The 16,581-nt window shown below is 40.3% G+C and overlaps 1 protein-coding gene across 2 annotated transcripts in view; it reads left to right on the forward strand.

Annotated features, from left to right (window-relative positions):
* Positions 1-16,581, forward strand: part of HMCN1 (hemicentin 1) — a 544,205-nt gene that overhangs the window by 422,085 nt on the left and 105,539 nt on the right. For both annotated transcript variants that reach the window (XM_075528409.1, XM_075528416.1), the window contains exons 60-68: positions 50-252; positions 554-635; positions 745-876; positions 3,318-3,467; positions 5,840-5,999; positions 13,376-13,500; positions 13,731-13,914; positions 14,585-14,682; positions 15,940-16,218. In XM_075528409.1, the coding sequence (XP_075384524.1) occupies positions 50-252; positions 554-635; positions 745-876; positions 3,318-3,467; positions 5,840-5,999; positions 13,376-13,500; positions 13,731-13,914; positions 14,585-14,682; positions 15,940-16,218 (1,413 nt within the window). The remainder of the gene's footprint in view (positions 1-49; positions 253-553; positions 636-744; positions 877-3,317; positions 3,468-5,839; positions 6,000-13,375; positions 13,501-13,730; positions 13,915-14,584; positions 14,683-15,939; positions 16,219-16,581) is intronic.

Consider the following 16,581-nt stretch of genomic DNA (forward strand, 5'->3'; position numbering starts at 1 on the left):
ATATTCTGTCAATCACAAAAATTCTTGGGTTTTTTTTTCTTTCCTTCAGTTCCCCCGAGCATTAAAGATCCTGGCAGCGAATCTATTTCTGTGATTACTGTAAGGGAGGGGGCGTCAGTGTCGGTGGAGTGTGAGTCAAACGCTGTCCCACCTCCCGTCATCAGCTGGTATAAGAACGGGCAGACGATAACAGAATCTCCCCGCCTGGAGATTTTATTAGATGGACAAATGCTGCACATCAAGAAAGCTGAGGTGCATCTCTGATTCTTGTCTCCATGTCAGTCCTCTGTGGGATGGTGGAAGAGATAGTTGCAAGATCCAGGCTATCTTTATTACAGTCAAAATGACTTTAATTTTAAAAATTAAGTATTGGCTGCCATTGATTTTATTTATTTATTTATTTATTATTTATTAAAAAGGAAGCCTTGCAGAAGGCACTAAGGACTGGGGCATTTGAACGTAAAGATGACTGATGATTTAATCTACACTGGACGAGTGCGATTGGTCATCTATAACATAATGGAGCACATACAATAGTATCTTTTTCTTTTAGGTGTCTGACACAGGCCAGTATGTATGTAGAGCTGTAAATGTAGCAGGACGGGATGATAAAAATTTCCACCTCAATGTATATGGTGAGCATCTGCCTCTAATACAACTCTTATTTTCCCCCAGATATACAAATGAAAGAAATTGCCCTGGTTAGCTAATGCTGACTCATGGTTTTCTTCTGTGTGTTGACAGTCCCACCCAGCATCGAAGGGCCTGGAGAAGAAGCCGTTGTTGAGACCAGCAGCAATCCTGTAACCTTAACCTGTGATGCCACGGGGATCCCACCTCCCGCGATAACATGGTTAAAAAACCACAAGCCCATAGGTAACGGAGTTGTGCACGTCTCTCTGTGGGTGTTTATTTTCCTTTGTTCTTGGCTAACTAGATTTTAAAATTAGCCTATTTTCAGTATTATGTCCACGGCTGTGGTCATAAGAAGAAAACCTAAAACAACGCCAACCAAATTTGTTGCCAACGAGTTGATTCTAACTCACGGCAACGCTATGGGACAGAGTAGAACTTTACGGAAACAGCTTGCCAAAGGAAGGACTGATGGGTTTAAACTGCTGCCTTTAGGTGAACAGCCAAGCACTTGGCTCATGAGCCACTACAGCTCCCCTAAAAATAGACTGTTTATAAAAAGACCACAGAAGTCGACACTATGACGGAGCTAATCCTGCATTATCCTGCAATAACAGACCTCAAGCTGTAGGGAGCTACACAGGCAAACAGGAAAGATGAACTGGTATGGACAGGCAAAAGGGACTATACCTATTCTATACAGAGGTTTGGGAGACAGAATTTCTACAAACTCTCTATTGTAGATATACCCTTAGGAGCTTCAAAGTTATCTTTAATTTGATTTTTCCATGATTTTTTAAGCGTCCTCATATGTAATAGAGCAAACTGGAGCAAAATTATATAAACTCATCCACAACTTGAGGGCATGTGTCAAAAGGCCCAGGGGCTCAGTGTCACAGAGGCAAGAGACGTCGGGTCAGTTGGCATATACAGTTGACCACAGCAATGTTCTACATGGTACTGCTTAGGTATCAAGGGACTGAAAAGACTGCAGAGTCATCTAAGGTGAAATAGTTCGTTTCTCCCTATCTGAAGCAAATAGGGGTGAAGAAAGCAAAAATGCAAGGAACTGATTAATCCAAAAGACTACTTGAACCTCACTGTCCATAATTCTGAGCCCCAAAACTAGACGGTGCCTGGGTGCTACCGCTCACAGTTCCATACGGGCTCTCAATAAAGACTTCTGTATAGAGTTAGAGAAAATTGTGGAACAGAGCGCACACTCAGTGGAAAACAAAACACCAGGTCTACTGGACTGAGAGAGGATGGGGGAGCCCCCATTGCCCTTGTCACCATCAATTCCAGAACCCTTGTGACTCAAGCCTCAGCCAAACAATAGACAGGTCTATGAAGTGGGTAATAACACCCGGGAGGTATGCATCCTCAGAAAAATTAAACCTACCAGAATGAAAGATTAGCCTTTGCCCACGGATACAGCTTAGTTTGGAAGGCAGGAATGGACAGGAAAGCGCTAAAAACATCCTCACTGTCATCCAATCTGTTCTGACTGTTCCACCTTCTGTGAGGCAGAAAGGAAAGGCCCATGGAATGGTGAACACAGGAGGAGGTGGAAGAGTCCAGTCACGTTGTGGAGCCTGCAATCAGTGTCACAGACATAATGTGTTTAAAGAATCCAGCTTGCTCGATAAACTTTCACTCACACTAAGAGAGAAATGTTAAGATTGAAAATAGAATGGTTAATTTTATGAAAAGTATTTATCTCTATTTCATTTTAAAAAATTTTTTTAAACATTTTATTAGGGGCTCATACAACTCTTATCACAATCCATGCATATACATACATCAATTATATAAAGCACATCCATACATTCTTTGCCCTCATCATTTTCTTTTTTTTTTACATTTTATTAGGGGCTCATACAACTCTTATCTCAATCCACACATACACATACATCAATTGTATACATCAATTGTATAAAACATATCCATACATTCTTTGCCCTAATCACTCTCAAAGCATTTGCTCTCCACTTAAGCCCTCCACATCAGGTCCTCTTTTTTTTCCCCTCCCTCCCCGCTCCCCCCTCCCTCATGTGCCCTTTGTAATTTATACATCGTTATTTTGTCATATCGTGCTCTATCCGGAGTCTCCCTTACCCCCTTCTCTGCCTTCCATCTTCCAGGGAGGAGGTCAAATGTGGATCCTTGTAATCGGGTCCCCCTTTCCAACCCACTCACCCTCCACTCTCCCAGCCTCGCCCCTCACACCCTTGGTCCTGAAGGTATCGTCCACCCTGGATTCCCTGTGCCTCCAGCCCTCATATGCACCAGTGTACAACCTCTGCCCTATCCAGCCCTGCAAGGTAGAATTCGGATCATGGTAGTTGGAGGGAGGAAGCATCCAGGATCTGGGGGAAAGCTGTGTCTATTTTATTTTTCAAAAAAGCTTCATGAAAATTTATATCATATAGACCAGTGGTTCTCAACCTGTGGGTCGCGACCCCTTTTGGGGGTCGAATGACTCTTTCACAGGGGTCACCCAATTCATAACAGTAGCAAAGTTACAGTTATGAAGTAGCAACAGAAATATTTTTATTAAAGGATCATGGCATTAGCAAGCTTTTGAACCACTGATACAGAGCAAGATATTTTTATGGTGAATTATAGAGATGTTTAACTAAAAGCTTACTTACGTGTTGTTTTGCTTTGCTTTGTTACTACAGAAAATTCTGGTTCACTTGAAGTTCATATTTTGTCTGGAGGTAGCAAACTCCAAATTGCTCGGTCTCGGTTATCGGATAGTGGAAACTATACATGCATTGCCTCAAATATAGAGGGAAAGACACAGAAACGTTACATTGTTTCAATTCAAGGTATGTCAGATACACTGAGATTTCCTTATAATTTCTTTTTTATATTCTATTTACAATTCAATCTAAGACTGTATTTAAAAATATACTTGATAGTACAAAATATCGTCAGAGCAACCAAAAAACTCAATTTCCCGCCTTACATTTACCGGAAAACTTTATTTTCATAAATATGGACATACATGGATAAAGAAAAATGGAAATTCAGTGAGCTCATCATTATGTAACTGTTACCTTTCTAAAACATATATTCTATTGATTTTAGTGATTTTAAATTAGCATTATTTAGTTGATCCTAACCTTGTAGAATTATTTTAATTTATATTGATAAAACAGAAATCCACTGCAATTGAATCAATGGTAACCCATACAAACACTATACAGAGTTTCATGAGACTGCAAATATAATTATAAGAGAAATCTATTCTTTCTCTTGAATTTATATAAATAAATACAATATAATACATGAAGAGTATTCATTAACTCTATTCTAAACCACAGGTAGGGGATTCTATAAATATCTAAAAACATAAATCTATACTGTTTTGAAGTGAGGACACGAGTATTGATCTTTCCAACAAATATTTAGTGAATATTTAGTGAAATGACTACACTGTTCCAAGCAGGGGTCCTCAAACTTTTTAAACAGGGGCCAGTTTACTGTCCCTCAGACCCGTTGGAGGGCCGGACTATAGGTTTTTAAAAAACTATGAACAAATTCCTATGCACACTGCACATATCTTATTTTGAGTAAAAAAACAAATTGGGCAAAAACACCCGGCGTGCCAGATAAATGTGGTTGGCGGGCCTCATATGGCCCGCGGGCCGTAGTATGAGGATGCCTTAATCACTGCACAAAGAACTTCGATTTCAAAAAAACTTCTGTTTAAAAACTTTGACCAAATACTTAAAAAGAAATTAAAGTTGAAACATCAATTTAAAATTTTAAATGCCAATTTAAAAACCTATGATTATTGCTATGAAAGCTATTTTTTGTGGAGCATAAATGTAAATGGTGACTATTTCCTATCTACCTGTTGCATGTTCTGCTAAGCCTGTTGCCTAGCGACTGACAATAAAAGTAAAATTGAAATAAGTGTATTGTATCAATTCTGCCTTCTATGTAATAACTGATGATGCTGTGACATTGCCAAAGTAAAAATGGAAAACAATAATTATTTATTAGAGTTTCAGTTTGGGAAAATCCATTCTCAATTATGTGTAACAGTAATAATAAAAATAATTCTGACTATGGAATATGTGTACCAGCACGTGTGCTCTTTATGATGTTTTTGAGCTAAGAAATGATATATGAAAAAGTATAGACTTCTACATGTTAAATATACATAAGTTCTAGTTCAAAGACAAGATAAAATCTAGAATCTATCATATATTAGTTAATATAGGACAGCTGTGAGTAATGTGCTAATCGACTTGAATCTTTTTTTGAAATCATTTTATCGGGGGCTCATACAGCTCTTATCACAATCCACATTTGTACATGTGTTGCCCTCATCATTTTCAAAACATTTTCTTTCTAACTCAGAATCTGATGCCCATAATTGCCATCATCTTCGGGACGACTACATTGATATTTTAAGAGATTTGCAGATATACATTGGAAAATGTTTAACAATAAACTCTCCTGACAAAAGTGCCTTAATTTGTAGAACTGCCCTCTTCTGTGGTTTCATTAGTCTCACTATGGTCAAGTTCAAGGTACCGATGATGTTACTGAACATGGAGTAAGGAAGACGTGCAAAATTGACTCGTGTGCTGGCTCTAGCACGACATTTCCGTTTATAAGCTTGCCAGTGGATGTGAAATAGAAGCTCGAATCAGTCAATCGTCTGTTTCACATTATTAATAACTAAGGAAAGTGAAAACTGAAGACAAATAGGAAAAGAAAACAGCTAATGAATCTCAAACCCACAGCCCACTCATCCGTGACTCATAAGAAATATAGCAAACTGAAGCAGAAATTAAAAACTGAGATTGCTTCACTTCTCAAAATTTATGGAAAATTCATTAAAATTAAGTAATTTTAATGTTAAGGTAACTAATTAACTGTATGCCTTCTATTTAGTACATTAATATGAAAGTTTTTCTGGCTAGGATATGGAGATAGATATCCATGTGGTGTTACCAATCACTATCACCTATTTTCAATACTAATTATGTCGACTTATGGGAATATTGAAGCCTTACCTACTGTGCATTTAACAATAATTTATGTGAATGAGAGTAGTTTGATTTTGAACCTGAGTCTAGGGGAAACGGGCAACAGAAATGGCCTGTTTCTACTATTCTATTGTACTTTTTAGGATGTACATCTATGGGCATTGTTCACGAGCTACCTCGTTGTTTCTCTTCAGTTCCTCCGAGTATTACTGGTGCGGAAATGCCGAGCGAAGTCGGCGTCCTTCTCGGGGAAAACGTTGAGCTGGTGTGCCATGCAAGTGGTGTTCCTACTCCCGTTATTCAATGGCTCAGAGACGGAAAACCCGTGACCAGTGGTGAAACACAGAGAATGCGGTATGTTTCCTAAGGACCTCCGCGTTACAGATTGCTTTATGCTCCAATTTCTCATGAATAATAGTACCAAGTTCTGTCTTATCATGAACTTGGCTAACATAATATTGTCAAAACAAAAAGATAATGGGTAAAAAATAGGAAGACAAGGGGGGTATTGTCCAGTTTTTTATCTTTTTGGGGGGATGAGTATTATGATAGCCATATTTCCATATTTAAAAAAAATCTTTTTATTAGGGGTTCATACAACTCTTACCACATTCCATACATCCATCCATTGCGTCAGACATATTTATACATTTGTTGCCCTCATCTTTCTCAAAACATTTGCTTTCCACTTGAGCCCCTGGTATCAGCTCCTCAATTTTACCCCTCCCTCACCACCCACCCTTTCCTCATGAACCCTTGATAATTTATAAATTGTTATTATTTTGTCATGTCTTACACTATCCAATGTCTCCCTTCACCCACTTTTCTGTTGTCTGTACCCCAGATAGAGGGTTATATGTAGATACTTGTCATTGGTTCCCCCTTTCTCCCCCACCTTCCAAGAACACTTTGTTCTATTAAACTGGCATTCCATGATGCTCACCTTCCCAACACGAACACTGAAGACAAATGGGTACATAAGAAAATGTGGTGAATAAAGCTGATGGTGCCCAGCTATCAAAAGATATAGTGTCTGGTGTCTTAGATGCTTTAAGTGGCCACCTAGCTCAGAAAAAACAAAGCCCACATGGAAGAAGTGCACCAGCCTGTGTGATCATGAGGTGTCGAAGGGATCAGGTACCAGGCATCAAAGAACAAAAAATCGAATCATTGTGAATGAAGGGGAGTGCGGAGTGGGGACTCAAAGCCCATCTGTAGGCAACTGGACATCCCCTTATGGAAGGGTCACGGGGAGGAGAAGAGCCAGCCAGGGTGCAGGGTAGCAACAATGAAACATACAACTTTACTTCTTGAATGCTTCCTTCCATCACTATCATGATCCCAATTCTACCTTACAAATCCGGTTAGACCAGAGGATGTACACTGGTGCAGGTAGGAACTGGAACATAGGGAATCCAGGACAGATGACCCTTCAGGACCAGTGGTGAGAGTGGCGATACCAGGAGGGTGGAGGGGTAGCCACATTTTAATCTTTTTGTTTTGTGACTAATCATAATTAATGATCATCGATAATCCTACATCTTAGTTTAAGATCTTAGTTTTTGTCAGATCTTAGTTTTGTTCTGAAACCACCAAATGGTGTACATGTCACATGCGTGACTTGTTTTCAGCAAAGACACAATTAACCACCAGTCATTCCATTCCTTATAAAACTTGTTTTCATCTGACTCCTGTTAACCCATGTTGAACAGAACATGAAACGTGGAATTATAGCATGGCGAGTCTCTCCTGGTGGTTTCAACAACAATGCCTGTGGAAGCGCAATTTAGGATGATATATTCTACTAGATTATGTCCTTAAAGAGCCCCGCCTAAATACATATGACCAAGCAATCACAACTACTGGAAGAAGCGTCACACATATACAAAATTACATTATTTAAATGTGGTAACATCAGGTCTTTGAACTTATCATTCACGCGTAACTCTGCTGAGTTTTCCATCTCCATCTTGAGGAAATGGCACGGGGCCACATCTGACCTTCTGCTATATGAGGGGAAGGTGTATCCAAGTCCACATCTGCCTAAGTATGACTCCTTTGAAGCCAAGGCCAAGCAAGCCTCCACCCTCCAACCTTCCTTACCGTATTCTGACTCCAAGCTTTCCACCCTGCCCACACCACTCTGCGTCTCTGCTGGGTTCAATAATCTACTGCAATGGCCACTCAGAACTGACAGACAGCACTCCTGATTTGGGGATTTGTTTGGGAAATAACAGGCTACAAGCCAGAATCAGAAAACACTAAGGGTGCAGTCCTTTTGCCTACAGTGCCTCTTCTTGGTCCTATGAATACACACACTTTGTTTTGGTTCTCAAACTCTTTGCCACCTAGCCCCTTGGCCTCTGCCCTCCTTGGGCAATGTTACATAGCACTGATGAATGCCCAAAGGACATCACATTCTGCAAGCTATCGCCTATCCAAAGGTACTCAGCTTTACTCATTCTGTGGGCTGCAAGCCCATCTCTCTGTCTTATGAGCTCTATGCTGTGGCCTCTGGTGCCTCTGCTTCTGCTGCCATTGCACAAGGGAACCTCAAGTGCACTCAGTGGTGTCTCTTCTTACTTGAAGGTCATGGGGTTGTTCACATCGTCCTGCTCACATTGTACCTAGAGGAGTAGCAAAATTAACCAATCCCACTGTTAGACTCCTACAGTTTATTTGCATAATTCCACCTAGTCATTTGGTGGGAGTAACAATTATGGATATGAGAGCCACCCAAGTAACTTCATTTCACTGTACATCCCAGATATACTGGTTCAGAATGTACATGTTAATAATAGACTATATAAGAATTTTCTGGGAAACTTGTTAACTGTGTAGACATTAATGATTCAATATATCTAGGGTGGAAATGCAAATTCTTAGCAAGGGATTGAACCAGAATGAACTTGTCAAAGCCTTGTATTCTACAGGTTTTATTTTGGTTCACTATTTAAAATGTATCCTTGGTGTGCATTTTGTTATGACTCAATTGAGTAAATATAACTTTAAAAGAGATAAATGGATGTTATTTTTTATTTTATCATATATTAAAATTTAAGTATTTCTCCCTTTTACAAATTACATAACAGCAAATAATATTGCAGGAATATGAGGTGGTTTTTAAAAGTCAGGGAGTAAAAAACTATTATCTTTGAATTCCATTTTGCCACACACCTTTTGAAGCCCCTTCATAGAATGTAAGTTTTAATTCATTGGCATGATTAGTTCTTATTAGTTAAAAGTATTTCATTTAAAAAAATTCTATCAGCTATTTGTAACCATGTGCCAAGGCAAGAACTAGATACTTGTTGGAAACTAAAGATCTGTAAAATAATATTTGTACTTAGGAATTTACAGTCTATCCTGCCTTCTCTTACATTTCTTCCATGGTTCTGAATATTTGTTTCCTGCTTCACAATATTTATAGATTTATAGGTGAAAAAATTTGTCAATAAATCGACTGATTCTTTTAGAGTCAACTTACTCTTTTTCTTGGTTCACAACAACATCATTTTTTGTTTATTTATGTTGTTAAACTCATGGAATTAGAAATTTCCAGTTTAAAGGAAAAAGAAATACAAATAAATCCACATTCTGATGGCTTAATTCTATATAATCCTATTTAGTAATCTGAGGTAGTAGAGATTGAGAATTCGCTTTTTACATTAGGAGACCCAAAAAGGCGCTGCTGTAAAAATAACTGCAAAGAGCAACCCAATCCTTTAATAAGAATAGTGGATGTTTTTTTGGTTAATTGATGGTGTGTGAAGACAACTAATACTATTGTAATATTAACTTACATATTTTTAATGATCTAATTGTGTATTTATCATTTACTATTATGCAATTTGAAGGAAAAGCTTAAGCAATTTGTGCAAGAAAAAAAGAAATGTTTAGGCAGTCTATCCCTACATGTGATAGAGTTGTTCTCACGGATTAATTCTCTTATTCTGTTCTTTCTCAGTGAGGATCTACACAATTGTTTATAGCTAGATTTTTGATGTGTAATTTCTTCAGTTTCTCACTGTATGATGCATTAATGAATTTTCACATTAGAATACTTTTATTTTCATTAAAAGATCATTTTATTGGGGCCTCTTACAGCTCTTATAACAATCCATACATCATTTGTATCGAGCATATTTGTACATGTGTTGCCATCATTATTTTCTAAACATTTACTTTCTATTAAGCCCTTGGTATCAGCTCCTCTCCCCCCACCTCTGGTGACCCTCTTGATAAATTATTATTATTTTCATATCTTACACCGACCACTGTCTTCCTTCCCCATGGTTTCTGTTGTTCATCCCCCCCCAGGGGGGGGAGATAATGGTGGTTATGTGTTGCTTCTCCCATTCCTGTGCTTGGATGCCCTGTGTCGTGAGCTCTTATCTCTTATCTGTACCTGTGCACATGCTCTGGTCTAGCCCGCAGTAAAAGGCAAGACTGGGATCATTATAGTGGGGGGTGAGGAAGCCTCAAGGCACCAGAGGATATGTGCTGTGCTGCACCCTGCTTGACTCATCCCTTTCCTGTGACCCTTCTGTGAGGGGATGGATGTCTGGTTGTCTGCAGATGGGCTCTGGGTCACTGCTTCGACCACACCTTTGTCCTCAACAATATGGTTTTTTCTTTGTTTTTTAATTTATTCCTTTATTTGTTTTAGGTCTTCTGATGCCTGTTACCCAATTCCATCAACACCTCATAATTGCACAGGCTAGTGTGCTTCCTCCCTGTGTACTTGTTGCTTTTCTGCCAAATGACCATTTTGGCTAAGATCAAGTGTAGTAACTTTTTCTTGTCTGTTTATTTTTTCTTTTCCTAAACTTATTTTCTCTTTTTAAACTTACTTTATTTTTGTCATTTTATTTTATTTTTAAAATATTATTAATTTTGAGTTAATACAAATCACATCGTTCTATAGTTCAGTCACATCAAGCAATATTTTACAATTGCTGCCACTATCAGTGTTCAAACATTCTTTTCCTTCCTGGACTCCTGGACATCATCTCCCTTTTAGAGCTACCACCATCACCACCACCACCACCATCACCACCACCACCATCGCCACCATCACCACCATCACCACCACCATCACCACCACCACCACCACCACCACCATCACCACCATCACCACCATCACCATCACCACCATCACCACCACCACCATCATCACCATCACCACCATCACCATCACCACCATCACCACCACCACCACCATCACCACCACCACCTCCATCACCACCATCACCAGCATCACCACCACCACCACCACCACCACCATCACCACCACCACCACCACCATCACCACCATCACCACCATCACCAGCACCATCACCACCACCACCACCACCACCACCATCACTGTCACCACCACCATCACCACCACCATCTCCCTTTTACAGCTTCCACCATCACCACCACCACCACCATCACCACCACCACCACCATCACCACCATCACCACCATTACTATCACCACTATCACCACCACCATCACCACCACCACCATCTCCACCACCATCACCACCATCACCACCACCACCACCTCCACCACCATCGCCACCATCACCATTACCACCATCACCACCATCACCACCACCATCACCACCACCATCACCACCATTACTATCACCACTATCACCACCACCATCACCACCACCACCATCTCCACCACCATCACCACCATCACCACCACCTCCACCACCATCGCCACCATCACCATTACCACCATCACCACCATCACCACCACCATCACCACCACCATCACCATCACCACCACCATCACCACCACCACCTCCACCACCATCACCACCATCACCATCACCACCATCACCACCACCATCACCACCACCATCACCACCATCACCACCACCATCACCACCACCACCATCACCACCATCACCACCCCCATCACCACCATCACCACCATCACCATCACCATCACCACCACCATCACCACCATCACCACCCCCATCACCACCACCATCACCACCATCACCACAATCACCATCACCACCACTACCACCACCACCATCACCACCATCACCACCCCCATCACCACCATCACCACCATCACCACCATCACCACCCCCATCACCACCACCATCACCACCATCACCATCACCACCATCACCACAATCACCATCACCACCACTACCACCACCACCATCTCCTTTTTACAGCTTCCAATATCACCACCACCACTGCTCCCCCACCCAAAACCCTTATTCTACTTGCTGTCCCCATAGGTTCATCATTCATATACCAAAAACAGAAAAAAACATAGAACGCAACTTCAAGAGGGTGACCACCAATGAGATACGACCTTTGAGATAAACCCTAATATAAACAAATAAAAACACAACACAAAATTTAAAAAAATATGTTAAAACTAAAGCAGGTCCAGCATGCATCCAAGAGGGGATCAACTGACAAGGTTTTAAGTGTTCAAATCAGGTTTATCCCTTTCATCTTCTCTACTCCTCTCTCCAGTGCACTCCTCCCATCTCTATTGTGGATGGGGGAGACCACAGGAGGCTTCTTTCCTATGTAGCTCCCACAGATGTATCCTGGGTTCCGGCTATCATCCATCGCCTTCTGTAAACCGGATTCTCACGATTTAGACTCTGATACTAATCCCTTCTTCGACTTCGCATTATCTGCTTCGGTGACTGATGATGGAGTGCCTCTTCCATGCAGACATAGTTGACGTCTCACTTAGATAGCTGTTTGTTTGGAACCAACCCTTTAAGACCCCAGACCAGTGGTTCTCAACCTTCCTAATGCTGCGACCCTATAATATAGTTCCTCATGTTATGGTGACACCCCCACAACCATAAAAATATTTTTGTTGCTACTTCATAACTGTAATTTCTCTACTGTTATGAATTGGGCAACCCCTTTGAAAGGACCCCAGACAGTATTTTACCTGATAGGTGGGCGTCATCAAGTTTCTTCGCCATATTTTGCTATCGTACACATATCCTGTGTTCCCCTCCTGAGGGCTGGTATGGAGCAGGGCCATGATGTAAGAACTGATTGTTTTTAAGTTGGAGCTAGGATTTAGGGTGAGCCAAAAGCCCATTCCTGGATCCATGGTTTGTTTGTTTCTTTGTTTTTTATCTGCTTTGGCTCCCTTGCAAAACCTCCATGTTAATTTACAGTAGAGAATCTTACCAATCATTCCCCTGGGGCATCATGATCTACCATTAAGGGAAGGGGCGAGGCTGCTGCCTGAAGAGGGGAAGAAAAGTCTTCACACATTAATATTGTCTTTGATTAGCCCCTGGTACTAATGTTTTAATGTCCTGTTAAGAGAGGGATATTGTGTCATTTTTATTTAACACAAATCTAATATTGATACGTAAGGAAATAATATTCTAATCTTGATGGAAAAAATGTTTTTCAATTCTTACTTATGATTGGAAAAGTAATTCCTAATCTGATTTTGTACAATTTCATTTTTCTCATAAGGAGTTATTTGATACATGAGGCACATTTATTATGGAATTTTAGTTGGTTGCCTGAAATCTGCATTAGTTTTACTAGCTCTGGTTTTAAAAGACTTCAGCATACTTATTGGAATAGCTTTAAGTGATGATATCCCAGAATGAAGACGTCACTTTGTGGTGGTGCTTTTACAAAGGAACCCAGTCATCTGGAGTGAATATCTGGTATCTTAGCTCCACACAAATCAACACAGTGACTCCACTACCATTTCCACAGGGTGACTCCAGATGGCAGCACATTAAACATCGACGGCGCTCTCAGAACTGACATGGGGAAATATACATGTGTCGCTGTAAATCCTGCTGGAGAAGAAGACCGCATTTTTAATTTGAACGTCTATGGTAAATTTGAAACCCCATCTTCTTTGACTATGGTACCTTAGGAATCTACCAGAGAAAATGAAAATCTGGGAGTGTGTGTTTGGAACGTGTGTCTTTGCACTTGGTGGCGTGTGGTTTCCTTGGTCATAGGGCAGAAATGGGGGCGATTGCAGTGGGATGATCTGAAGTAGCCATATGCGTGCCGTTCTCTCTCTTCACGCTCCCTCGCTCTCTGTTTCTGCATGGCATAGTGCCACCTGTGATCAGGGGTAAAAAAGAAGAAGCAGAGAAACTAATGACTGTGTTGGATACGTCAGTAAATATTGAATGCAGAGCCACAGGGACGCCGCCACCCCAGATCAATTGGCTGAAAGACGGACTCCCACTGCCTCTTTCTTCCCACATCCGGCTGCTGTCAGGAGGGCAGGTCATCAGGTAAGTTTCTATTGTGTGCAGACAATAAAGGAATGGTCATTTTAGACCTTCCTTTGACTAGCCTGTGTTTCAGAATATTTTCCCCATATCATTTACTATAACTCCCTCTCGGTGTGTTTGTCCAAAAGGGAAGTTAACTAATATAAAAGTGAAATATTGTTATTATTTAAAAGCTCATGTTTTTATAAATCTATGCAAAATGGTTAATTTATAGGCAAAATAAAACCAAAACCCAGTGTAATCCAGTCATTTCTGACTCACAGTGACCCTGCATAGTATTTCAGAGGCTGTAGATCTTTACAGGAGCAGCTGCTGCATCTTTATCCTGGAGAGTGGCCGGTGGGTTATGGATTAACTGAGACCACCTCTCAGTGAACTGGCCAGTGCATACCTGACATCATCACTAACTCTCCTTTCACAGACAATTATCACAATTTAATCCCAAATGCTACTATTTTAGCTAAAAGCAATGTATATGGCAGAATGGGGGGAGTTGCCAGAATGGTGAGATTTTCTTGATAGCATCATTCTCTTAACACATATTTGAAAACCCTTCAACCCTCAAATATGTAATATTTAATGGATTATGGAAATTAAATTGTTTTTAAGTTATCTGCACTCTGTGTTACATTGTGAGAGATCCAGTTTGGCGTTTCTCGTTGTTTTTCAGGGTTGTAAGAGCTCAGGTGTCCGATGTCGGGGTGTACACTTGCGTGGCTTCCAACAGAGCTGGGGTGGACAATAAGCATTACAGCCTTCAAGTTTTGGGTATGTTACACACATGACCCTATTACTTTACTGTGCAACCAGTACCAAGCTCACACTGAGTTCAGTACTCAGTGTATATTTCAAAATGGACTTCTTCGGGCATCAAAAATAATTGGTAAGACAGGACGCTTGCTAAATAGTGGGAAATGTATGTGTAGATGGTAGATGTGTACACAGATCTCTGTGCATACCTCAAAGCCTACGATTTGAGAAATGCAGTTATACATCACTTAATAACCACAAGAAGTTCCCTGGAATAGGATATTATGTGATTTGAATGTTGTGTGACCAACATATTACAAACAGGAGAGAGAAACTCAAGAAAGTCAATGATCGAGGACCCACACTAACCTGCTCTGATAAGGTACCATGTGAAAAATTTTCTTCCCCTCTTCAGGCAGCAGCCTTGCCCTTTTCCCTTAATCCACTGCCATACCCAGACCACTGGGAGGACAACTCTGTAGGAGGAGGACTGGCCCCAGCACTCTCATTCACAGGGTCCACTGGGTCACTTGCCTGATACAACACCGACCTCAGGGATCTGGCAGCATCTCAGTACTCCCTGTCTCAGGCACTGGCACCCCTGCCCCACTGGGGCAGGCATGGGACCCAGAGAGCCAATGAGAGAGACCCTGAATTTCCATAGCTAGTACTTAGCAAAAGACATCCACGACATCCTGTTTTCCAATGGGATTTCTGAACTCCATTATAGCTGATGAGACCACAGATGTATATACAATAGGATATTGCTCAAATGATCTTGAGTAATATATACCCATATTAAGATTTACTGATTCACGTTCCTCAAAATCCCCACTCCCATCTCAGAACAATTCAATAACCCTCTACTATAGTCTACAAATGATTTTTGTTAGATTGTATAAAACCCATTCTTGAATAAAACCTTAGTTATTCCACATAGGATAGTTGAAAATATATTATGATTTTAACATGCAATATAATAAAAAGACAAATAAAAGAAGTTGAAAAATAATCCATAAAATGTCCAAAATAACAATAATTTAAAGCAATCATACATCGATTATGTCTTCTATAAGAACACATTTCTTGAATTTGCCAGCCTAATAGTTAAAAGAATAAGAGAATAATTTGTACTTAAGACATATTTCTCTATGTAGTAATCATAATTATTTTTTGAAACCTGTTTCTCTAATCTTTAGAAACATAAGCCTATTTAAATGTACTAATAATCGTAAATGACAGTATATAAATTTTTCGTCTTTTATTTTTGTTTAGTACCACCAAATATGGACAATGCTATGGGAACAGAGGAAATCACAATTGTCAAAGGCAATCCCACCTCAATGACATGCTTTGCAGATGGGACTCCAGCTCCCAGCATGTCCTGGCTCCGAGATGGCCAGGCTTTGGAGCTTGGCCCACATGTGACAGTGAACACCCACGGCACGGTCCTTCAGATCGCTGAGGTAGCGACTGAAGATTCAGGAAGGTACACCTGCATCGCTTCAAATGAAGCTGGAGAAGTCAGCAAACATTTCATCCTGAAGGTCCTGGGTAGGTAGATACTATAATGATGTAGAATAATTGGGAAGTGACAAGAAAAGTTTAGTGAGTATGTCTAATTCTTAGAATTATTTTGCTTTGGAACAAAAGTTGTGAGAACTACATTGTAATTTATATCAGAATTCACTTTTACTCTTAATTGAAGCGTGTTGAATTTAAATGGTGCTTTTTGTCTACCTGTCACAAAAAAGGAAAGAAAACTTTTATTTGTAAAACAATGCTTGCAAGAAGTAATACAACCAATGGAGAATAGCTTTTTAGTTTTTCCCCCGAGAAATAGAACAAGATCTGATCATAGCAATTTAATTTTTAAAATCCCACTATGTACACCAATATATATTATTAAATTTTTAA

The sequence above is a fragment of the Tenrec ecaudatus genome, chromosome 1 (genome assembly GCF_050624435.1).
Source record: "Tenrec ecaudatus isolate mTenEca1 chromosome 1, mTenEca1.hap1, whole genome shotgun sequence".
NCBI classification, from domain to species: domain Eukaryota; kingdom Metazoa; phylum Chordata; class Mammalia; order Afrosoricida; family Tenrecidae; genus Tenrec; species Tenrec ecaudatus.